The sequence below is a fragment of the Talpa europaea genome (assembly GCF_964194135.1).
Source record: "Talpa europaea genome assembly, chromosome: 1".
Taxonomy (NCBI): Eukaryota; Metazoa; Chordata; class Mammalia; order Eulipotyphla; family Talpidae; genus Talpa; species Talpa europaea.
The window spans coordinates 44,298,334-44,322,631 of record NC_140073.1 but is presented as its reverse complement, the minus strand read 5'-3'; the positions used below and the strand labels follow the sequence as shown (position 1 = coordinate 44,322,631).

Sequence of the window (24,298 nt, the reverse complement as noted above, 5' to 3'; positions counted from 1 at the left end):
ATCATTTGTGTCCAGAAAGTTAGCTGGCTAATGTCAGTACTATATATGTGATTAGTATTGTTAACATTTTCTGACTAATGTTGGGAGCCGGTCTTTCGCCGTATTATTTACATTTCAGCAGAGCAGTCTGATAATCTCTACATTAGTCAGGTTTGGACTTTAATAACCAAAAACAACAATAACAACTCAAAAACTATTAGTATTTAATATGACCAGGCACTGTTCTCGGTGCTTTATGTATATTATCTTGTTTATTTCTCACAGAAATCTTATGATGTATAGATACTGTGATTGCCTTCATTTAGAGATGAAGAAAGTGAGACAAAGAGAGTAATTCAGTGAAATAATGTAATGCAATTCTGTCACTCACTACTTAGACAGTTAGTGCAGATCTCACAAGTTCAGGGAACAATCCCCAACAAGATTTCCCTCACTTTAGACACCATACAAGACATTATTATGGCCTGAGTGTCCCCAGGCCACTTGTATTCTGATGAACTGACTATAAAATCATAGGTTTCCACTATTCCCTCAGTTTTGATAATTTGTTAAATGACAACAGAACTCAGGAAAGTACTATGCTAATGATTACATTTTATTACAAAGGATAAAAATTAGGACCAACCAAAAAAGACCCATAGGATGAAGTCCTGGAGGTCCTAAATGTGGACACACAGAATCAAGACATGTCACCCTCCTGGTGTGTCAGTCATCAATGTGTTTGCCAATCAGGACTCTCAAATGAGCTTCAGTGTCCAGAGTTTTTGTTTTTTTTTTTTAAATTTTATTGGAATCCTAGTCCTTAGGCATGATTGATCAAATCATTTGGCCACATAGTTGAACTCATTTTCCAGTACCCTTTCCTTCCCCTAATGTTGGATTGATACCACCTGGCTTAATGCCCCAATCTTTGTGTCACATGGTTGGTCTTTCTGGTGACATGCCCTCATCCAGAGTCATCTCATTAACATGAAGTCAAGTGTTGATCCTAGGGGCCCATGATGAATAAGAGAATTGACCAACCAAACTCTATATTATAGAAAATTAATTAAACAAGGAAGAGTTGTCCTAAAAGGACTGAGGAAGGATCTAGAATAAGGGCAAGTCCAGGGATCCCTGCAGCTGAGACTAGGGAATTGGCCCTTTCTGTTTGGCTGCTCTTAGATATCAATAGATATCTAAATGAAAACGAAGTGTGGAAGGTGACAAAACTCTTTAAGAGTCTTTTTTCCAAAGTCAGATATGGTGGAATTGTGAGAGCATGTGACATGGTTGGAGAGTGCTGTAATTTATAACCTAAGACATTGTGAGTAGGGAGAGTGGCAGTTCTTTAAAGGAAGGGATTTTTGTAGACTCTGAGAAATTTATTCATGTTATTTGCATCTTTGAGCCAGTGAAAGCAGTGGTGAGGGGCAGTGAGAGGTACTGACCTACAAGGATGCTCCTCTGAAGCATTCTTCCAACACAAAGTGCATTACTGTTTCTTCTGCCCTTTCCTGAGACCAGGTTGAAAAGACACTTCCTGCCAAATAAAACATATTTCTTAAGTAATAATTTCTTGCCTCATTTTTATGGCTCAAAGACATTATAATTATCTATTTTAAATAATACAATTCCAGCTCAAGAACCTGGCGTTATAATATGTCTCTGATCTTTGTTTTAAGAAAGTGTTTATTTTCTCCTTGACTTTTGGAAATAATGAGATTAGCTCACAGATCTCCTTCTTGGATGGGGTTTTTCATAGGAGCTTGTGGAACAGTACTGGACAACCAAGAGGCTCCTAGAGATAAAACCCTGCAGAACTGGTCTTTTTTTGTTGACATAACAGAGTGGCCAGCTGGCATTGGACTTCTGCTAAACCAGACCAATATAAAAGAGTTGGTGTCCCTTTTTGCTTTTACATAAACCCATTGAGAGATATGTTTATTCTGTTCTTTTAACTATTTAAAAATACTTTGCTAAGTAAATCTTGCACTTGTTCAGTTAAATGCCTCAACCATTTGTTGTTACATTGCGGGGAGGGTGAGTAGAAGAAAGATAATTGGTGAAGAAGTTTCTATCAACCTCACCTTCTTTTTTTGAGTATGGAAAATTCAAAAGGCAAGGAGTGGAACTGTTTAAAGAAGTCAGGGGGAGGAACATATAGCTGTGTCAGTAGAGGAACAATAGGTTTCTAGTTAACTAAATTTAAGTACACCAACTTCATAAACTAAATGAAAAAGAAGAGTGGAAGATGACAAAACTGTCCATTGGAGACAGCATAAGCACTGTTACAGGGCAACCCCCAGGAGGAAATTGGATGTTGAGTCCTTACCAGCATACTAAAAATCTCAGTATAGGACCGAATAAGGGATCAGGAAAAAAAATAACAGTAATAATAAATAAATAAAATTAGCAGGAATCTGTAAATCAGAAACATTCTGCAAAGGGAGGGGGAGGTAGGGGGATCAAAATAAAGGAGGGAAGAGCACAAGGGACTATAGTGATGGTTCACAGGTGAATTGGTTGTGGGAATTTTATGGGGAATAATACACCTAAGAGGAGGAAGCATACATGCATACATTGTAGAAAAATGAACAATGATGTAATATACATACATACATACATATATATACACACATACATACACACACATATATAAAATAATACATTAAAAAAAAGCCCTCCAAGAAAAAACAAAACAAAATTCAGTACAAGACACAAGGTTCAGGCACACAGGGAAAGGTTAGTAAAAAGGCTTATTTACAAGAGAAATGAGAAGTGTGGGGGGAGAGAGAGAGAGATTAATTGTTCAATACATCCTACCAGTAATGCTGTCTGAGCTGAGACCCTGGTTACACACTGAAGGCAGGCAAAGCCAAGAGAGGACAGGCCCACAGGTGTTCAATTTTATATTAAGCATGGTTGCTTAACTCCACCCTTAGTTCCTAGCAGTCCCCTCTTCAAGAAGTCAAGGGTCATGGAAGTTCATGTCATGATGGGAGATGTAGATTTTTGTCTATTTTTTAAATTACGTCATTTTTGTACTGTTGAATTTTGAAAGGTTTCTCTGTATTCTGTGTTATGCTTTGAAGACATTTCTCCCAGACTTTGGCTTGTCTTTATTCACTTAATGCATCTTGAAGAACGGAAAGTTTTAGTTTTTCTGAAGTCCAATTTATCAGTCTGTTCTTCTATGGATCATGCTTTGGTGTCATATATAAGAAATCTTTAAATCTTTGTCTAACCCAAGGTCACACAAACATTATCTCTGATGTTTCCTTCTAAAAGTTTTATAGTTTCAGGTTTTACTTTTCAGACTATGATCTCTTTTGTATTAATTTTTGGTTTTGGCATTAAGCTTTGATCCTAGGGTTTTTTTTTTTTTTTAAGGATTTATTTATTTATGTATGCATAGAAGAACTGGGATGTAGGCCAGTGTGTGGGGTGAGAGGACTCACCAGAGAGAGTGGGGCAGATTTACTGAAATACACTGCTAAGGGGAGCAGCAGGTGAGACAGGAGAGGTCTGCTGCTATATATGTGGGTTAGCTCCCTCGCCAAGGATTGAGCTCAGTCTGCAGCAGTGATAGCGCTGAGACTTAACCTGTAGGCCACCAGGGAGGTCCTGGAGTCTAGTTCTTTTTTGTGCTTATGGATGTCCCAGTTAATCTAGGATCATTTATTGAAATTTCTGTCTTTTCTCCACTGCATTGTTTTGCACCTTTTGTGAAAATCAATTGTTCATATAAGTGTAACTTTATTTCTGGACTCTGTTCAGATCAATTTGTCTGTCTTTATGTTAATGCCATTACTATTTTGATTAAATAATCTTAGAATAATTCTTTCTGTCCATTAGTGGTAGCATTCTTAGAAGAAGCCCTCACTTGATCATAGTGCATTTCCTTTTACTATATAGTTGGATTCTATTTGCTAAATTTTTTTGAATGTTTGCATCTTTGTTAAGAAGGAACATTGGTTTTTAATTTTCTTTTCTCATAATATCTTTTGGTTTTGATATCAAGATAATGTTGACCTCATAGAATAGTTGGGAAGTGTTCTTCAATTTTCAGAAGAGTTTGTGCAAAATTTGTATTATTTTTCTTTAAATATTTGTTAGAATTCACTAGCAAAACCATGGACCCACAAAGTTTTCTTGTTGGGAAGGTTTTTAACTATAGTGTCAATTTCTTTAATAGGTGTAGGACTATTCAGATTAACTATTTCCTTTTGAGTGAACTGTCATAGTTTGTGCCTTTAAGGAATTTGTTTGTTCATTTAAATTGTTGGTTTTATGAGTATACATTTGTTCATGACATTCCCTTCTTATTCTTTTAATGTATATTAAAAATTTTTAATGCAATGATATCTCATTTCTGATATTGGTAATTTGTGTCTTCTCTTTTTCTTGCTCAGTCTTGTTAGATGTTATTAATATTATTGATCTTTACAAAGAATCACTGTTTGATTTAAATTGTTTCCCTTTTGCTGTCTAATTCATTGATATTTTAGGCTTTAATCCTTAATATTTTCTTTCGCTTATTTTAGATTTTTTTTAATCCTTTTTATCTTTTTAGTTTGGGTATAATTAGCTCTTCTTTTCTAATTTGTTGAAGTGGAATCTGTCATTGATTTGAGACCTGTTTTCTTCTAATGTAGGCATTTGGTGCTATCAATTTACCCTAACTACTATTTTAGTAGCATTTCACAAATTCTGTTGTGTTATGCTTTTTTCCAACTAATTTATTGGTTGTATAGACAGAGTAAAAATACCCAAAAGAAATATACAAATGATGACAAATGCTTATTCTCACACTTAAAATCTGATAGAGTCTTCTGTTAACCTTAATAATGTGTTCCAATTCGAGTTCTTTTTGCTTCAGAAATGCCTATCTCTGAAATCTGTCTTATATCTTACTTCTGTCTGGTATTGGTTTTTTACATGTTAGATAATGTCTTATGATTTCATTTTTATTCAGTTCAAAATACTTTATATTTCTACTTTTATGTTTTTGATTCGTGAGTTATTAGAAACATGTTATTTAGTTTCCAAACACTGGAAGATTTTTCCAGGGTTTTTTTTTTTTCTGATTTTGATTTCTAGCTTAATTCTATTGTGGTCTGTATATTGCTTGAACCCTTTTCAATTTTTAAGACTTTTGATTTTTTATGTCCACAAGATACACATAGTATATCTTGTGTACTTGGCTGCTTTTGGGTAGAGTGTTCTGTAAATGTCAATCAAGCCATGTTGGTTAATGGTGTCATTCAAGTCTATTCTCTTTGTGGATTGTTTATTGTTCTATCAGAGTATCTAAATTTTCAACTATAATTGTGATTTTGCCTATTTCTTCTTGCAATTAATTCTGAGTTTCTGCTTAATGTATTTTGAAGCTCTGTAACGATTGTTACGTTTTTCTTGATTTATTGAACCCTATTATTATGAAATAACCTTCTTTATCCCTCATAATATTCTTTGCTTTAGAATCTACTTTGATATTACTATAGTTTTAAGTATTGTTAGTTTGGTATATCTTTTTCCATTTACTTTTAATCTTTTAAAAAATTTATTTATTTATGCATACAAGAACTGGGGTGTAGGCCAGAGGTGCAGGGGTGGGGATTTGGGTGAGAGGATTCACCAGAGACAGAGTTGGGGGCAAAACAGGCAGATCTACTGAAATATACTGCTGAGGGGAGTGGGACAGGAGAGGTCTGCTGTGCCATGTGGGCTGGCTCCTTACCTGAGGATTGAACCCATGAGGCATTGGCAGGCTATAGCCTGACAGTGCTGAGACTTTAACCCCTGTGCCACCCGGGAAGCCCCTACTTTTAATCTCTTTGTACTTTTATATTTAAAATGCTTTTCTTACAGCAGCATATGGTTGGGCCTGTTTTTTTCCTGTCACTGTGACAATTTCTGTCTCTTAATTAGAATGTTAAAACCACTTACATTTAATGTGGTTATTAATATGGTTACAATTGAATCCATTATCTTGCAATTTGTTTTCTGCTTATCCCATCTGTTATTGTTCCCTTTTCCCCTTTTTCTTCTGTCTTTGGATTAATGAGTATTTGTTTTTTATGATTCAATTTTATCTGCTCTGTTGGCTTAACTCTTTGTTATTTTTGTGGTTGTTAAAATATGCATCTTTACCACATCACAGTCTACTTTCAAGAGATGTTATTATATACTGTTCCATTTAGAATAAGAACCTCACTATCGGCCATTTCTGTTTCTTCTCTCTGCCTTAGTTCTATTCTGCACTGTGGCCTGGAAGTCCTCTCAAGACTATAAGCTGGGACAATTGTATGAATTGCCTCATTAGTTTCCCATCTATCAAAAATTGCTCTCCAATGTGGGCTGATGTTCAGAGTCTTGAAAACTATTGTTTTATATATTTTCTCTCTCTCTTTTTTTTTTTTTTGATTATTTGAAGAGGGAGGACAAATTCCATCCCTGTTAGTTCATCTTGGCCTGAAGCAGAAGTCTCAGCTTAATCATCTTTGCTTAGATGCTTTCATACTGTTCTTTTGGCTCAGCCTAGCTATATTTCGATTGGTTCCAGAGAGGTCTTTCTAAAATAAATATCTCACCACATCTCTGCTTACATTTTTCAGTGACTCCCCATTTTTTTCCTTTTTAATAGTGAAACAGATATCCTAGGGCACCAAATTTCTGGGTGGAAAAGGTATTCTTAAATGGAACTTGGACAAATATAAAGATAGCGCTAAAAATGTTACAAGTGTATTCCTGTGTAATCCTATATAGCCATCACATGTTATTTTGAGAAGGTAAGTTTTGGCTTTTCTATTGGTAGTATAATATTAAAGTTTGTGTAGAAATAAATAAGCTTAGATCATAACTGCACTTTCCTTTGGAACTCAGCAAAATGAAGTACTGAAAGTTCAGTAGTTGTTGATGAAAGAAATTATATAAAATGTCATTTTTTCCATGTTCATTTATGAGATGTCAGCTGCATTGAAAATAACTGCCTATTGACAATCTCAATGTGAGTTACCTCAGTTGGAAAAAAAAAAGAGATTAATATGTACATATAAATAAAAAGCTGGTCATCTTTCATATCCTGAGAGTTTCTTTATATTTTTGTGCTATGGTTCTCTGTGATTCCTTACTCACCTTTGTATGATCTGGCTCCAAAAGATACTGTTTCTCTCTGACAATTTGTGCAAGCTAGCCTGCATTTTGAAAGCCACTGTGGCAAGTAAAAACAAAACAAATTAACCTGCATTATTTTTTTTTAAATCTGAGTAGGCAATACCAGGCATTATGCTGAATTAATTTAGCATACCAGGCACATGCTTATTTCTGTGTTTTACTTATTTTTCTTATTTTCTACCACCTTTCATCATATTTTCCTGTAACTGTACTTATTTATCAGCAGTTACTAGGGTATACCATTCCCTTTCATTCCCTGATGCTTTCATATATAAAGTTCCCTCTGTTCTTTCTTCTTTGTTGATTTGATTAATCCTGCTTGACAAGGAAGACTGAATTTACTCAACATAAGCTTCCCCTTCTTTAGGAAGTCTTCCCTGAAAACAGCAGATTAAGTTAGGTGCCCTTTTAGTGTTTCCACAGCTCTCAGACTTAGCTCATCATAGCACTTAGCTTACAAATTGCAATGATCTTTTCCCTTACCTTTTATCCCCCCACCAGATTGCTTGAGGATATTAGCTTATGTGATTCTATATATATCTTAAACACTTAGAATAGTTCCTGTCCCAAAAGTAGGGATGTAGAAGACAAAAGTTTGTCCTTGGCCCTGCTTTTGTGTGATCTGGTACAACTTACTTGGTTCATTGAATATTCCCAACCTAGATTCTCTTACTACTCTGAAGCAATGCTGGTAGTCTTTCTCTAACCTGGTTCTCTACTAGCCATGTAGTTGCTCTGAGGGTGATTTTTAATAGAATGTCCTGCTGGCCCAGCCACACCTGATTTTTGCCAAGTAGCCTAGAGGGCTTGTCACATGACGCCTAGGTCCAAGGGTCAGATTCTTTTTGCAGTGATGGGTCAGAGCTTGATACTGACATCACATTAGAAAACTAAGACCTTTGACTCACTCAAGGTGCAGATGACAAGCTTCTAGTGAGAGCTCGAAGGAAAATACTCAGAGAAACAAAGCATTGGTGGAGGCCACAAACTATCTTTAGGGAGGGACACTTTGGTAAGATTCATAGGTGTCTTGGAGTGCTATCTGCACAGAGTAACCAGATAAGCTGGGCTTTGTGATGCCTTTTCTGATTCAATCTGGCAGTCAGTCACTCCTTTCTCTATGCCTCCACATCGTCCCATACATCCCTTATGACACACACTGTTTTACGCTTGCTTATTTATTTTCTTGTATATTTCCCTCTCTAGAAGAGAGCCCTTGATAATGGAGGTCATGTAGACCTCTGTATCTAGTAAATCACCTAGAACCTGCCTGAGAAGCCAGTGAAAGCTTGGTAAATTAATGAATAAATGAGTAGTGATAATAATAATATTAGTTAATATTTGATTAGCATTTGCTGTATGTTAAGAGCTTCCTGTATCTTACTACACTCTTAGGACTTGATGACTCTGATTCTTACCATTTTATAGGTGCAAAAACGTTAAGTAACTTTCCCATGGTCTTACATCTACTAAGTGGCAAATCCTGAATTCAAACCAAGGCATCTGGTTCCAGTGCCCATATGCTTAACTACTATGCTGCATCTGACTGATTGACTGAAAGACTGACTCACAGCTGTGGGGGAGAGTCAAAGAAGGCACTGGCAACCTTCCTGCCAGACATAGTTCTTTTGTGATGTGGACTGGAAATCACAAAAGTAAATGAGGTCTTCACGAAGTTATCACCGGTCCATGTGGAGAAAGAAATACTGATTCAGGAACCCATTTCTTACTGCTTACTCTACCCCTGGAAACAAAAGGATTGACCAAGCCAAGGATCTGTCCTGGCATCTCCCTGGAAGTATCACTGTAGTTCAGGTGCTACGGAGTAATACTTTACTCTTCCATCTGCCTGGAATACCCTTACCCAAAGTTTCCATCTGACTCACACCTTCATTTTTTTGATCAAATGTCACCATTAGAGAAGCCTTTTCTGATTTGATCTGATAGAGTACTACCCTTTATTTTCTGCCATGCTTTCTTTTTCTTCATTGTACTCATCACTACACAATATCTAATTTTTTGTTTATAATGTGTTAGTTTGTTTCTGTCTACTAGAATGTAAGGGCCAAGGATCTAGCACTCTGTTTCATATAATATTATATTCATAGCTTCTAGAGTGTTACAAGTAGTTGGTGCTCAATAAAATATTTTTCCCCTGGTGAGTAAATGATTTTAGAGTTGATATCAACTGATTTTTTTTCATTAAAGATTTATTTATTTATACAAAAACTGGGGTACAGACCAGATGTACCGGAGGGTGAGAGGATTCACCAAAGACAGTGCGGGGAACAGAATAGGCAGACTGACAAAATACACTGCTGAGGGGAGCAGTGGGCGCGACAGGAGAGGTCTGCCACACCATGTGGGATTCTCACCAGCAGGCTGGGATCGAATTGGCACTGCAGAGGCTGCAGACAGCTTCACAGCGTGGTGCTCAACTGCCTGCGCCACCAGGGGAGGTCTGATATCAACTGCTTTTAAAGACTTTTATCATTTGAACTCAGCAATGCCTCACTTTCCATGTCCTTTGGACTTTAGACAAACTGGAGTCATTTTTGTCTGAGCATACCACACATCTCATAGTTCTGTGTCTTTGTCCATGTGGCTGTCCCCTTGTGGGCCTCTCTCTCTTTTTCTCTTTAAAAGGTTTATTTTTATTTATTTATGCATACAAGAACTGGGGTGTAGATCAGAGGTGCAGGGGTGAGTGGATTCACCAGAGATAGAGTGGGGAGCAGAACAGGCGACTCTACTGAAATACACTGCTGAGGGGAGCAGCGGGCAAGAAAGGAGAGGTCTGCTATGCCATGTGAGTCAGCTCCCTGGAAGGGTATGGAACTCATGCCTCAGTGGTTGAGGATATAGCTTGATAGCACAGAGACTTTAACCCCTGCGCCACCAGGGAGACCCAAGTGGGCCTATATCTATCTCTATCACCCAGATTCTGACTAGCCCTCGACATTTACCCATTGTTGACTAAATATATGAAGAAATAGTTAATACTGAGTTTGTATTAAATATTAGACATTTTCAAACGTATCAGTTGATTTAATTCAACACTCTAGGAAATAGGTATCACTAGATTGCAAGCTACATGGGGGTAGGACTCTGTCTTGATTACTGCTGTGTTCTCAGTTCCTGGTACAAAGTAGTATAACAAAAATGCTCCAAGACTGGATGACTATTTATATGTATGAATATTTATAGAAAGAGAAATTGAGGTTCAGAATTATTAAAGTGATTTAGCAACCTATCCGTGGCAGATAGGATAGAAATCAAGGTCTTTCAGCTTCGAACCTGGTGCTTTTACTCACATGTTCTATAATAAAAATCCAAAGTTCTAAAATGTCCAGGGATTTGGCAGTATAAATCACTTTTCTTTCTCTGTGTGTGTTTATCTCAGAATAAAACAGGAGTTTTTATGCATTTTAAAAAATCTTTCCCAAATGGAAAATACTCTTTTCTATCTATGAAACATAGTATGGAGGCCAACATGTATCTTTACTCTCAGTTATGAGAAACCAATTGAACATCAATTTCTGAGGTTGTCTGTTGACATGCGTAAGTGCTTTTTTCCTTTTTAATACCGCCCCCCTTTACTTTCAAAAGAAGTCTGTGAAGGAGAGTGATGTGATTAGTGAGAAATAATGGTAATATTAATGGGATATGTAAGTGATCCAGGAACCACAAATTACCACCATATTCATTCATTCATTTATATAGATTCTTGCATCTTATTTACAAGGTACTTATAATAACTTAGCTCTGTGTTAGAAATTGAGGAATATATAATGGAAAAGACATGTTTCCAACTACCAAATAGCTTACAGAGTAACAGAGAAGAAAGATATATGACTAAATAGTAATATAACATACATGTTAGTAAAGAAATCTGCAAAAAGAAAGTGATAATAAGCAGAGAAGAGAGAGCTAGTGCTTATCTTGAAGATTTTAGTACAGGGAATTTTGAAATGGGCTTCAAGGAGCTTTAATAAGTAAAGTGGTGGAACTGGGTTTTAAGGGTGAGTTGGTGTTTATCAAGCCAACAAGAGGAAAAGAACTTTTCTGGAAATAGCAAAGATCTCAAAGTATGAGAGCAATGTTCAGGATGAAAAAGAAGATGCTGCTCCAAGTAAGGCCGGTGAACTGCAGCAGAGGCAGCCTCGAGGGCAAACTGTGAAGTTCAGGTCTTCCATGTTGGAAGAGCTGTACTGTATATCCCGTGGTTTCCAGTGGCATTATGCACATTTCAGGAGGGCATGTGCTAGACAGTCTCTGAGGTGCCATATGAAAAAACCAAAGCTTGTATTTATATTGCATTTATTTTTACCTCATTCTTCTGTTTTTATGTATGTTTTATAGCATTCCTAATACATTTGAGTCTAATTTATGAACATACTCATTTATTGGCAATGTGAGCTTCAAAATATGTCACAGGGAGATATATCATTAAAAAGGTTGGCCAGGGGCCTCCCCAGTGGCGCAGCGGTTGAGCGCTGGGTTGCGAAGCTGCCAGCGACCTCTGTGGCGCAGGTTCGATCCCCGGCTGCTCCCCGGCCACCGGAGGAGGGTCCCACATGGCGCGCAGACCTCTCCTGCCGCCCGCTGCTCCCCTCAGCAGTGTACTTTGGTCCTTCTGCCTGCTCTGCTCCCCGCTCTGGCTCTGGTGAATTCTCTCACCCTCCCGTGCTTCTGACTGTACCCAGTGCATGTATAAACAAAACGAACAAACAAACACACAAATAAATAAAACATGCCTCTATTAAAAAAAAAAAAAAAGACTTAAAAAAAAAAAAAAAAGGTTGGCCAGAAAAAAAATAAATACAAATACAGAGTTAGTCACCTTGTGCATTTGTTTTATGAAGCACTATTTGTTGCAGAAAACTTCAGGGATTGGCTTTCTCTGATTATGTGTGTGGTCATTTTCCCCAGAGATACTGTCTTTGCTCTCTCTGGAGGACACGTGGGCAGTCTCAGGGTTATGAGACACTTGTGTGTTTGCGACAGGCTCTTGCATGTCTTCCTGGGACCTGGGCATGAGCCACTGGAGCAATGTTTGAATGTACGAAGCTCCCTGTGCCAAACTCTGTCCTTGCTGTTGTCTTCTTCCTTACTTAGTCCAGGGATTCTTCCTACTTTGTCTTTTGGAATGAGAAAGCACAAGACTTTTAACTTTCAGGTACTTTAGCCTTATTTAGTGAGATCTTCAGGCCAGGACACTGCTACCTGATTAGGATGCAGTTCATTCAGAATTACTGCAGTCACTCTGGTTGGGCAACATCATGCCATAAGCCCTCACCCATGCAGGGTGCCTGCCTAGGTAACAGAATGATCTCTAGAATACAGAAACCAAAAACCAACTGCCTTGAGGTTTGGCCTGACATGCTGAATTCATTGATTATCCTTTCTCCCTATAGCTTAGCTATATGGGTGCCAACTATGCTCAGTTCGCTGGAGTGTCATTGGAGCATAATGATCCACTGATACCTGCAGTCTCACTTAATGTAGTGTTTAGAGCAGTAGTTCCCAGATAGGGGTAGTTTTGTCTCCCAGGGAAATTTTGGCAATATCTAGAGACATTTTTGATTGTCCTGTCTGGCAGCATTCTACTGGCATCTGGAAGCCAGTGATGTTGTTAAACAACCTTTAATGCATAAGACAGCCCACTGCAATAAAGAATTATCTTATCCGAAATGTCAGGGGTACAGAGATTGAGAAACTCTGGTCTATTTCTGCCTGCCTCCACTGCAATGTAGAATGTGGGTAGGGGAGGTCCAGCATACCAAGTGTCTATGCTCAGACTTGTATCAAGGCACCCTCCCAGTAGACAAAAGGCTTTTGCAGCACCGCTGGCCTCAGGCCTTTCTTACAGCAAAACAGTGACCTTCTTTCCATTCCACATTGCCAAGTAGAAAGGCCCTTTTGTGTTGGATGAGATTGAAGTAACTCCCTTAGCAGCAGTGGCAAGAGCATGTTGTTCTGTATACTGTACAGGTTAGCACTTGTCTCTCTGCCTCATATCTGTATGTCATGCTCCTATGCCTTCAACTTGAAATTGAATATATATATTTGTTCATTTTTAGGAATAATGGCTAATATATTCTACTTTCTTTTATTCTAGGTCTGTTATCTTGTCTTTCCCCAGCCCTAGAATTTAAACATATCTCTTGGATAATTTCCTCTCTTCCTTCCAATATATTCCAGACAGGGAATTAGAAATTTAACCAAGCACTGATTAAGCATATTTACCCCAAACTTCCACAATCTTGTCCTCTAGGATGCAATCTGAGTGTACTATACTTATTTCCTACCTCCCCCGGCACCTTTCTGTCTTATTGCCTGTGCTTCTGTAACTAGCCTCATCCAACTCTGAAGTCTCTTGGATTCAGAACTTTCCTCTTGAGCTCTAGCATCTTCTTGAGCACAAAGATTAAAGCACTTTTATTTTCAACTTTGTTTCATTCAATGTCTTTCTGAGTGCTTGCCATGTACCTTGTGCTGGGATTCACTGTAAGGGCAGTAGGAGAATGTAAGGGCATGACCCAGCCTTCCAACTTCTCTAGCTTATGTGATAGTGACAGAATCAGCCTAACATCTGAGGTGTGCCTATGAGAGGAATGCCTGCTTTTTGACAACGTTTCACAAGTTAACCATCCAAATGAGCTATGTATTTGTTTAAGGAGATTGTTGTTTTTTGGAGGCCCACAATGAGATTGTTTTTGGAATCTTTCATTTAGAAGCGAAATTTTTTTTATTGATGCCGGTTTATGTGAAGCACACTTGAGAAAGAGTGGGTGAGCAAAAATGAATAGGATAGTTAGCATTTAATGAAAGACAGCTTTTAGTAAAGAAATGAACATTAAGGTTAACCTTAAGATGAATCTTACCATTTCATTCAGCTTCAAAAGTTTGTCTTTTTGCTTCTCTTAACAGTAGTTTTCAAACTTGAGGAATGTTCAAATTCTTGAAGAGAAGTAATTTATCTTGGACCTGCAATGCTGACTTAAATTAGATTTATTATAATGTTTTTTTTTATAGACTCTTTTTTTTTTTATAGAGGCATGTTATTTATTTATTTATTTGTTTGTTTGTTCTGTTTATACAAGCACTGGGTACAGTCAGAAGCGCGGGAGGGTGAGAGAATTCACCAGAGCCAGAGTGGGAAGCAGAGCAGGCAGAAGGACCGAAGTACACTGCTGAGGGGAGCAGCGGGCGGCAGGAGAGGTCTGCGCGCCATGTGGGATCCTTGCCCAGTGGCCGGGGAGCAGCCGGGGATCGAACTGGCGCCGCAGAGGCTGCGGGCAGCTTTGCAACCCAGCGCCCAACCGCTGTGCCACCGGGGAGGCCCAGATTTATTATAATGTTAATTAAATATGTACAAACATAAAATGAGTTGCTATATTAAATTTGTATACAAGTATGAACAAAAAAGATTTCTATGTCAATTTAAAACAAACTTGAAATCTAGTGAAATGATATCTTTTTGTGGAAACTCAGTTGTTCCCAGGCCCTTTTCAGTTCAGCGTGCCTGCACAACTGGGTGCATCTGATGACTCATCCTCCCACCATTTTTCTCTATTCAAGGTACCATGAAACTTCGATTTTTTTATATGACACATCATGATGTCATTTCATCTTCACTTGATTCGAACTTCTAATCCTTTGTTATTGACGCTTGCAAATTATGGAGATACTTTTTTTAATCTATGTGTCTAAATACCACACAAATATTAAAATTATTTAAAAAGGAATATTTGTATGTTTGTTCATCTAAAATCACATTATGATACTGAGGAATAATTAACGAGAGTTTGCCACATATGGTGATGATGTGATTCACCATGTTGTGAATAATCACCCGGTAATATTTCAGTTAGAATTGACTCCTGTTGTGACAGAAAATCTTTTCTATTTGATCTAAGCAATAGAGGAAATTTACTAGTTGCACAAAACTGAAAAATCATGAATAGTGTTGTTTACAGGTTGATCTCTCAGATTTAAGGAGGTTATATATGTGCATATATATAGGCTCATGTAGACAACAATAAGCTTCCATACAATCCAGCAATTCCACTCCTAGGAATCTAACCAAAGGACACAAAAACATTAACTCATAAGGACACCTGCACCCTCATGTTTATTGCAGCACTATTTACAATAGGTAAGCTATGGAAATAACCCAAATGCCCAAAGATAGATGACTGGAGCAAGAAATGTGATATATGTACACAATGGAATACTAGTCAGCAATCAAAAAGGATAAACTCATGCCATTCACAGCAACATGGATGGAGCTGGAAGGGATTATGCTCAGTGAAATAAGCCAGAAGGAAAAAGACAAATATTGGATGGTTTCACTTATAGGAGGAATGTAGAGGAAATAAATATGAGATCAAGGGAAAAATTAATTATAATAAATTAAAAATCAAAATCAACAGGCAACTATAAATCAGAGATATTTTGCAGGGGAAGAAGAGGGGAAGGATCAAAACAGGGGTGGGAATGTGTTCTTACACAAGGGACTATGGTGATGGGACATGGGTGAATTGGTTGGTGGTGGGAATTTTGTGGGGACTTCACCTGAGAGGAGAAAGCTTACATTGTAAAAAAGGAAGAATGATGTAAAATATATATAAAATAAAATTTAAAAAATAAAATAAATAACCATTTCTTATTAAAAAATAAATAAATAGGCTCATGTAGAATATACTTCTTTCATACTTAATTTTATGAGGGAGAGAGATGTTGAATAGTAAATGTTAAGGTCACCATGACTGATGATAAGAACAAGCAGTGCCTGGCATTTTGGAGTCACAGCTGTGCTTGCTTGTCTCTCCCCACAGTGTACAACTGGACCGTGGATGAGGTGGTGCAGTGGCTGATCACGTATGTGGAGCTTCCTCAATATGAGGAGACCTTCCGGAAGCTGCAGCTCAGTGGCCATGCCATGCCAAGGTTAGGAGGAGACTGGATTCTCTCACTTGGGGGTGCAGGTGATGGACTGTGTCGACCTTCCTTCAGGTTGCTCTGGCTGGTTAAGTGAGGTTCCACCCTTTTCAGGGCAGACCTCTGCTCTTCTCACATCTATTGTGCTCTTGCTGTAAGGCATGGTGGGCGTTTCATATATTTTTTTTTAATTAATATTCCTGTCAATCCTGGGAATAGCACTAATAGCTGCCATTTATTGAGTGCTTTGTACATGCCAGGCACTCTACTCAAATTAGTTATTTCTTATGTCAATCCTGTAAGGTAGGTATTATTTTGTAAGGTGATGAAACTGACTAACTTTTCCAGGTTCATATGGCTAGTGAGAGGCAAAACTGTGATTTGAACCTAGATCTGCACTGGGTAGACTTTAAGGCCTGTGGTGTTTCTTTTTCTTACACTGTCTTCCAACAGCTACCTGTTCTATTGTCCAGGAACTTTAGGGCTCTTTTAGCCTCTACTGAATTATCCATATACAGTTTATAAACTCTAAAGTAATCGGGCAGAGATTGGGGCTGACTGCCATTGGCCTGCAGCCTCCTCTCTAGAATAACTTCTCCAGCACCTGTTGTATCTTAGTTCTGCCTCCTTTACAAAGACTTGGGGTGGGAGTGGTGAGGAGATGGAGTACTACTTGGACTTCTTATTATGTCACATTAGCCCTTTATGTCATTCAGTCATTAATCCATGTACTTATTCATTCAACAAATATTTACTGGGTACCTGCTCTGTGCCATGCACTTGCGCTGGGTGCTGGGGACAAAGATGATAACAATCCTCCCCTTTCATCATATATAGGTGCATCTGATTATGCACCTTGAGCAGAGCTTCAGCTTGAGCAGAGGGGAAAAGGGAAAGTGAAGCTGTTTGGATGTCCACACATTAGCAATTTCCAGCCACAGAGCTATACAGGGCAGTGCTGTCCAGGCCTAGCTGATCTGGCCATTTCCTCCTCTGCTGCTTACAGCCTCTTCACAGCTTCTCCCTAATCTGGAGAAAGCAATTATTTTTCTGTTTGTACATGTCTGTAGAGAGTATTTTCCTACCCATTGTTTCAGTTCTTGGAAGATTCTCACAGTTCTGGGAAGAAGGAATTATTATTCGAACTTTTTGATGAGCAAGCTGAGTCTCAAATATTTTATGATTTATCCAACCTGGTAAATGATCAAACTGGGATTTGAATCTAGGTCTCCCCAGTTCTAAGTGCCCTGCTGTTTTCAGTGTACCTTCCTCTTGCCTTTTGTAGTTGAAGATAGACTTTCTGGTGATATTCAGATTCCTTATTTTTAGTCAAATGTTACCAAGTGCCTATCATGTGCCCTGCCCTCTTCTGCTCCCCAAGGACAGAGAGATGCATTGCACTTTACCCAACTCTTGAAGAAGTCTATGTTAATGGAAGAGACAACTGAATAGAGAATTGACCACGAAGCTCTAGGGTTTATATTTATTTATCCTTATCCATGGAAATAGTAATTTGCCTTGGGAATCCCTGGAACATTCCATCTTGAGGAATGACTATGGCTTGGATCAAAACTGTAAAGGATCGAGTGAGGAATATTCCAGATTCTGGACTTACTTAGCCCTAACTCTTATGACAAGGACCAGAGCCACAACCATTTCCAGCCAGGAAGGGCACAGGAATAGAGGAAGCCAAACTATGGCACCTAGTGACAACAGGAAGCATGGAGGCCTCAGTGCATGGAGTGTGGAATGAAGTAGGAGTGGCTCCTGACCCTTCACTACTCAGCATGGTATAATGGGAAGAATCTAGCAGGTTTAAGTTCATTTCCTGGCTTTGCTGCTTGCTTGCTATGTGACTGGGGAAGTTACTCAAACCCAAGTCTCCTTTTTCTTCTCTGTAAAGTGGAACTAATAGAACTGAGTTATTGTTATAATTCAGAGGTCATTTATTTATTTCTTTTTTACACCAGGCCCTGAATCCACAGGGACAGCCTCCACAGCTCAGCCTCCTGTCCATGGGTTCTCACAAAGTGCTTCTCTGGATGGAGGCTGCTGCTTCAGTTGAACTCAAATACTTTTTCCTTTGGCTTTCTTTTTATTCCAGATCATTTTCCTTCACACATTTCAGGAGGTTGTCTTGGCTCTTAGAGTGCTTAATGTGCTCACTACGAACACTAACTCTTGGCAAGAATCTTGCCCTTTACTTGTTTGTTTACAGCAATACCAACTGCATGTGAGTAGCATTATATACGCTTCCAGTTTTGCCATGGTGTAATGTGTGTGGGGCATTTCTTTTTGAATAGAGCCCAAATCATTAATGTCTACAACATCATGTGGGCTATATCATACATTTGCATCTATGTCCCTAAAGAAACAACTCCATGTTTTCTAAGAGGCCAAGAGAACATATAGGTGCCTTTCCTCTTTCCTTTGTGTTAGTAATTTTGTCAATTTACTGCTTTTGGTGGTTGTGGCCCAAAGGGCTAGAACTGAGTTCTTTTTTTTTTCTATAATAAATTTTATTTTTATATTCCCCATACAATTGCAACCCCCTTATTTTGACCCCAATCCCTCCCCTCCCGCCCCCTACCTCCCATAGAGTGTCTCTGGTTCATAGTTTTTTGTTGATTTTGATTTTCACTTTCTTATAGTTATTCATTTTCCTGGTCCCTTATTTAAGTTTTCTAGATTCCTGCTATGAGTGAGACCATCCGGTATTTTTCTTTTTCTTTTTGGCTTATTTCGCTGAGCATGATCCCTTCCAGCGCCATCCATGTTGCTGCAAATTGCATGTGTTTATCTTTTTTGAATGCTGAGTAATATTCCATGGTATATATGTACCATATCTTCTTGATCCAGTCATCTATTTTTGGGCATTTGGGTTGTTTCCAAAGCTTAGCTATTGTAAATAGTGCTGCTATAAACATAGGGGAGCAGGTGCTCTTTGGAATTGATGTTTCTGTGTCCTTTGGGTAAATACCTAGGAGTGGAATTGCTGGATCATATGGAAGCTCTATGTTTAGTAGGTCCAGAAATCTCCACACAGCTCTCCATAGTGGTTGGACCAGTTTGCACTCCCACCAACAGTGCAGGAGAGTTCCTTTTTCTCCACACCCTCGCCAACATTTGTTGTTGCTAGCTTTTTTAATATGTGCCATTCTCACTGGTATAAGATGGTATCTCGTGGTAGTTTTGATTTGCATTTCCCTGATTACAAGTGATGTTGAACATTTTTTCATATACCTGTTGGCCATTTGCATTTCCTCTTCAGAGAAGTTTCTTTTTAGCTTTTCTGCCCATTTTTTGACTGGATTATTTTCTTTGTTGTTGTTGAGTCTCATCAGCTCTTTGCAGATTTTTGTGATCGGTCCTTTTTCATTAGTGTTGTGTGCAAAAATGTTCTCCCAGTTGGTGGGGTTTCTCTTTGTTTTTGTTATTGTCTCTTTTGCTGTGCAGAAGCTCTTTAATTTGATGTAGTCCCAGCTGTTTATCTTTGCCTTCACTATTACTGCTTTGGGTGATGTGTCTGTAAAGATGTCTTTGATGTGAATATCACGTAGTGTTTCGCCTATATTTCCTTCTATGTATTTTATGGTTTCAGGTCTTATGTCTAGTTCTTTAATCCATTTTGAGTTGATTTTTGTGTATGGTGTGAGGTAGTGGTCAAGCTTCATTCTTTTGCATGTAGCGACCAGTTTTCCCAGCACCATTTATTGAACAAACTTTCTTTGCTCCAATGCATAGTCTTTGCTCCTTTGTCAAAGATTAGTTGACCATAAATCTGTGGGTTTATTTCTGGATTTTCTATTCGATTCCATTGGTCTGTATGTCTGTTCTTGTTCCAATACCATGCAGTTTTGATGATTATGGCTTTGTAGTATAGTTTGAAGTCTGGGAGTGTGATGCCTCCATTCCCTTCTTATTTTTTCAGGAGAGCTTTGGCTATTCGGGGTTTTTGGTGATTCCATATGAATTTCATCAATAATTGTAGAACTGAGTTCTTAAAGCCGTGAGTACTAAAGGGAGGTCATTGTTTGTAAAGTGTCAGAACAGTATGGAATACCTAATAGTTGCTTAGTAAATGTTAGCTACTTTCACATTTCTCTCATTGCTGAGAAGTTAATAGTATTCCATTTCATAAGTTTCTTTGAGAAAAAGACTGTAGAAAAGATGACACTTAAATTGACCAGTAAGATGAAGCCCAGTTCATCTGGTAAGTGCTCTAAAGAGGAGTCTCAATAACTCCCAGGTCTGTAGGAAGCTTCCACCTTAGCTTTAACCTAAGTTTGCACAGCAGGAAACTGAGGCCTAGGGGAACAGAGAAGTGAGTCACTGATAGTCACCAATAGGACCAGAAGCTGGAGCTCCTAACTGCCACCCACCCACTCCCATCATGGTCTCTCTTGCAGGTAGGTTTGATTGCTTCCCAGTGCTAGAGAAGGAAGTAGCTACTCCTCCAAGCCCAGTCAGTATGATAAATCACATGCTGTTATCGCAAAAGCTTCTTTTCTATCTGGGGGAAGGGGATCAGGAAAAGGGCTCCAACCTTATGGACTAGCACAGTAGTAAATGCACCATTGTACGACCCAGACCAGTGAATTTTCAACCTTTTGTATCTTAATAACCATCTTCTCCTGTACCCACTGTGTTCTAGGAGAAGAGAAATTCCTGCTTTTCCTAGGTCATCTTCTTGTTTACACACTCTTAACAGAGCTACTTGGTTGAAGGTCATAAAAAATTACAGTGATTTGATTCAGAGTATGTTTGTAGTGACTCAAGTACCAGTTAATAGGATTAATGCATTTTTTATCATCACAACTTTTATATTTAATGGCAGTAGATTAGGGTTAGGATAATTCAGAGGTCCCCACCCAGAATCACCAGGTTGTGTAGCATGACATTTTGATCTGGGCTGGACCTGAGATTGTATTTACAAATGGTGAGAGTATGGAGACAGATATATAGCAGATAATTTCTGAAAGGAGAAGCATGACCAAAAATTTATAGTTGGGTGTGGGAATGGTAGCAGATAGATAATCCTTAGAGAATAGGTGGACATGGAGAGAAGGGCAAACAAATTCTTGGTAAATGTTACATGTCCCTGCATACTCCCTGTTGAGAGCTGTGAGTATAGATCTATGTTCTAAAGCACACAAGGGAGCAATAACCGAGAGCTGCAAATTAGGGAGCTGTTCCTGGAGGAGGAGGGTAGTCCTACCAGAATGCTTCCTGACTTTGCCGGCAGGAAAACTGATCCCAAACTCTTTGCCTCAACAGGCTAGCTGTAACCAACACCACCATGACAGGGACTGTGCTGAAGATGACAGATCGGAGCCATCGGCAGAAACTGCAGCTGAAGGCCCTGGATACTGTGCTCTTTGGGCCTCCTCTCTGTGAGTCCTGTGGCGAGAAGGGCTATGGTTGTGCCAGGACACCTAGGGTTGTTGGGTGGCTAGGCTGGGTGCCTCCACTTTTTCCATTGCTGTTGAGTGGTGTACCCATACATTTAGTTCAGCCAAATCACAATATTCGTTCATTAACTACATTGGGAAATATCAACTTTGTGCTGGTTCTGTGCCGGACCCTGTAGGAATACCTGCATGAATCACATTCTGCCCTAATGGCTTAAAATGAATGTTACAGAGTGCTCAGTGCTTCTGAGGTCCAGAAGAGGGATAGAGAAGGCATTCTGTAAAAACGGTGGAATGTGACTGCTGCCTTTAAGCATGGGTAGGTCTTTATTCCATGGAGGTGGTAGGGGTGGGCCTGAAGGGTAGAGGAAACAACCTGAGCAAAAATACAAAGATTGAAATGTGAAGCATATGCTCAGGGGTAACAAATAACATATAAGGGGCTGAACAGCATTACTGTTCCTCCCTCTTGCTGTGGGTATGCAGAGTGCATGGACTGATTGCTGAACATCTTTCCTTGGACAACCAAAGAGAAGGACTAAGTGGGCTTTCATGAAGCAGTAGATTCACTCAGACCTAAAGAAGGGTGGTCTTTTCAGCTGGAGACTAGTTGAGAGCATTCCACTCCTAATGATTTGCAAGATGGGAACAGCCAATGCTGCCATTCTTATTCTTAGTGTATGCGAACTAAGGGCAATAAAAATAAGATTTCTTAGAAAAATAACCTTAGTGGGCTTTTAGGGACTACCCCCTTTGGGAGTTGAGGATGCCAGCAGTAGATTGCTACAGAGCCCAGTACCAGTGCAAAGAGGCAGCTGGCAGGTAGATTAGAGGCAGCATAATATTTCCCTGTGTGTGTATCCGACTTGGCAAGTGTCCAAGTTGATGTCTCAATACAGGTAGATCTGACCTTTTTTTTATAGACTTTATTTGTCAGAGTGGTTTTGAATGAAGATATAGAGATTTCCCATACTCCTCCCTGCCTCCATCCATGCATAGCCTTCATTACTTACACCCTCAATCAGAATGGCATGTGTTAAAACTGATGCACCTACATTGACACATCATTATCTGGAACTCCCATTCCTGGGAGGTAATAGAGGAGAGAGACTTTGCAAAAATAGCCTAACTTTTATAGCTGTTATGTGTTTTGTACTAAAATAGGATTTTCCATATCTGAAAAGGATGCATTAGAAACTACAGATTAGAGTAGACAAGAATTCTATCTGGAAAAGTCAGCTATGGCCAGAGAGCATGGGATCCAGAATCCCAGCTACATCTTATTTGGTTCAGGAGGTCAGAGCCAGCAAGAGAGGTCTGAGTGAAACAGGTTATACTGAATTTTCTCCATGGCACATTTCATGTGGCCTATAGGCTGCATGTGACCTACCCTAAGGAGGGGTCAGAGGTGAGCAGTAACCTCTGTTTCTGAGCGAGGCAGAACAGAGATACTAGAGCTAAGAAGACGCCCCATATCCAGTAGGATAACTACAATAGAAACAAAAATAAAAAAAGAAACAAAAAATGGAAAATAACAAGTCTTGGCAAGGATGTGGAGAAGTTAAAACCCTTGTAAAAGTCTAGTGATAATGGAAAATGGATCAGCTACTGTGGAAAACAGTCTGGTTATTCTTCAAATATTAAACAGACTTACTGTATAACTTGGTAATTTCACATATGAAAGTATATACAAAGAATTGAAGACAGGTTCTCCAACAAGGACATGTATGCACATATTGATAGCGGGACATGGACAAAGCCCAAAGATGGAAACAACCCAAGTGTCTGCCAACTGATGAATGAAAAAATAAATGTGGCATAGCCATACAATGGAATGCTAATCAGCTATAAACAGGAATGATGTTCTGATACATGCTATAACATGAATGAACCTTGAAAAAAAATGCTAAATGAAAGAAACCAGGCACAGCAGCCCATGTTATATGATACCATTTATATGAAATATACAGACTAGGCAAAGCCATAGAGGCAGAAAGTAGATTGGTGTTTTCTGTAAGACTGATTTGGAGCTGTGGAGATTGATTGCTAATGGGTACAGTTTCTTTTTGGGGTAATGATAATATTCTGAAATGAATTGTGCTGATGGTTGTACAACCTGATGAATGTGCTAAAATCACTGAATTGTACTTCTTGAAAGAGTGACTTTTACGGAAAGTGAATTATATCTCAGTAACATCAATGACAGCAACAGCAAAAAAAATATACACAATTTGATTTTTTTATAATCCCTAGACTTGTATTTAGAGTCCTTCTCATGGACTAGGGAAAGCACCTTGGTGTCTTTTCAAAATTACTGCTCACTGTACGGCCTTGTGTGGGTCACTTTCCTCAGGCTGTGTTTTCTGCTTGTGTCATGAGACAGCTGAGCTAATGCATCCTGATGATTCCTTCCAGTTGCAACATTTCTTGATATTTTGAGAGAAACCTTTGATTGATAAAAGTCCTATGTGAGAGGCAGGAGATACTGTATGCACCGTGTGTTGCTAGGAATTCCGTGCTTGACCCACCTTACCAAATTTCCTTTGGCCATTTAATTCTCCAGCCAAAACCTAGGTTTCCTCCTCTGTAAAACTGATTTAGAGCTGGGATTTTACCTGCCCTCTCATTCCAGGACTCTGATAGAGCTCTGTGTATTCCTGCCAACTAAGATTTTAGAATCCAGCAGCAACCCTAATGGCAAATATTTTTCTTATGCTTCCCTACTGATGCTTGTTAAAAAATTTTTTTTTTGAAAATTGCCAGCTGGAATCTGAGGAAAATAC

At 38.9% G+C, this 24,298-nt stretch overlaps 1 protein-coding gene across 8 annotated transcripts in view; it reads left to right on the top strand.

The window, feature by feature from the left end:
- STIM1 (stromal interaction molecule 1) overlaps window positions 1-24,298 on the top strand; it is a gene marked incomplete at both ends in the record, with an annotated part of 161,357 nt that overhangs the window by 111,866 nt on the left and 25,193 nt on the right. For 7 of the 8 annotated variants that reach the window (XM_084246304.1, XM_084246301.1, XM_084246302.1 and 4 more), the window contains 2 exons: window positions 16,002-16,113; window positions 21,382-21,497. The exons of the other annotated variant lie outside the window; for it this stretch is intronic. In XM_084246304.1, the coding sequence (XP_084102430.1) occupies window positions 16,002-16,113; window positions 21,382-21,497 (228 nt within the window). The remainder of the gene's footprint in view (window positions 1-16,001; window positions 16,114-21,381; window positions 21,498-24,298) is intronic. 8 annotated transcript variants of the gene reach the window in all.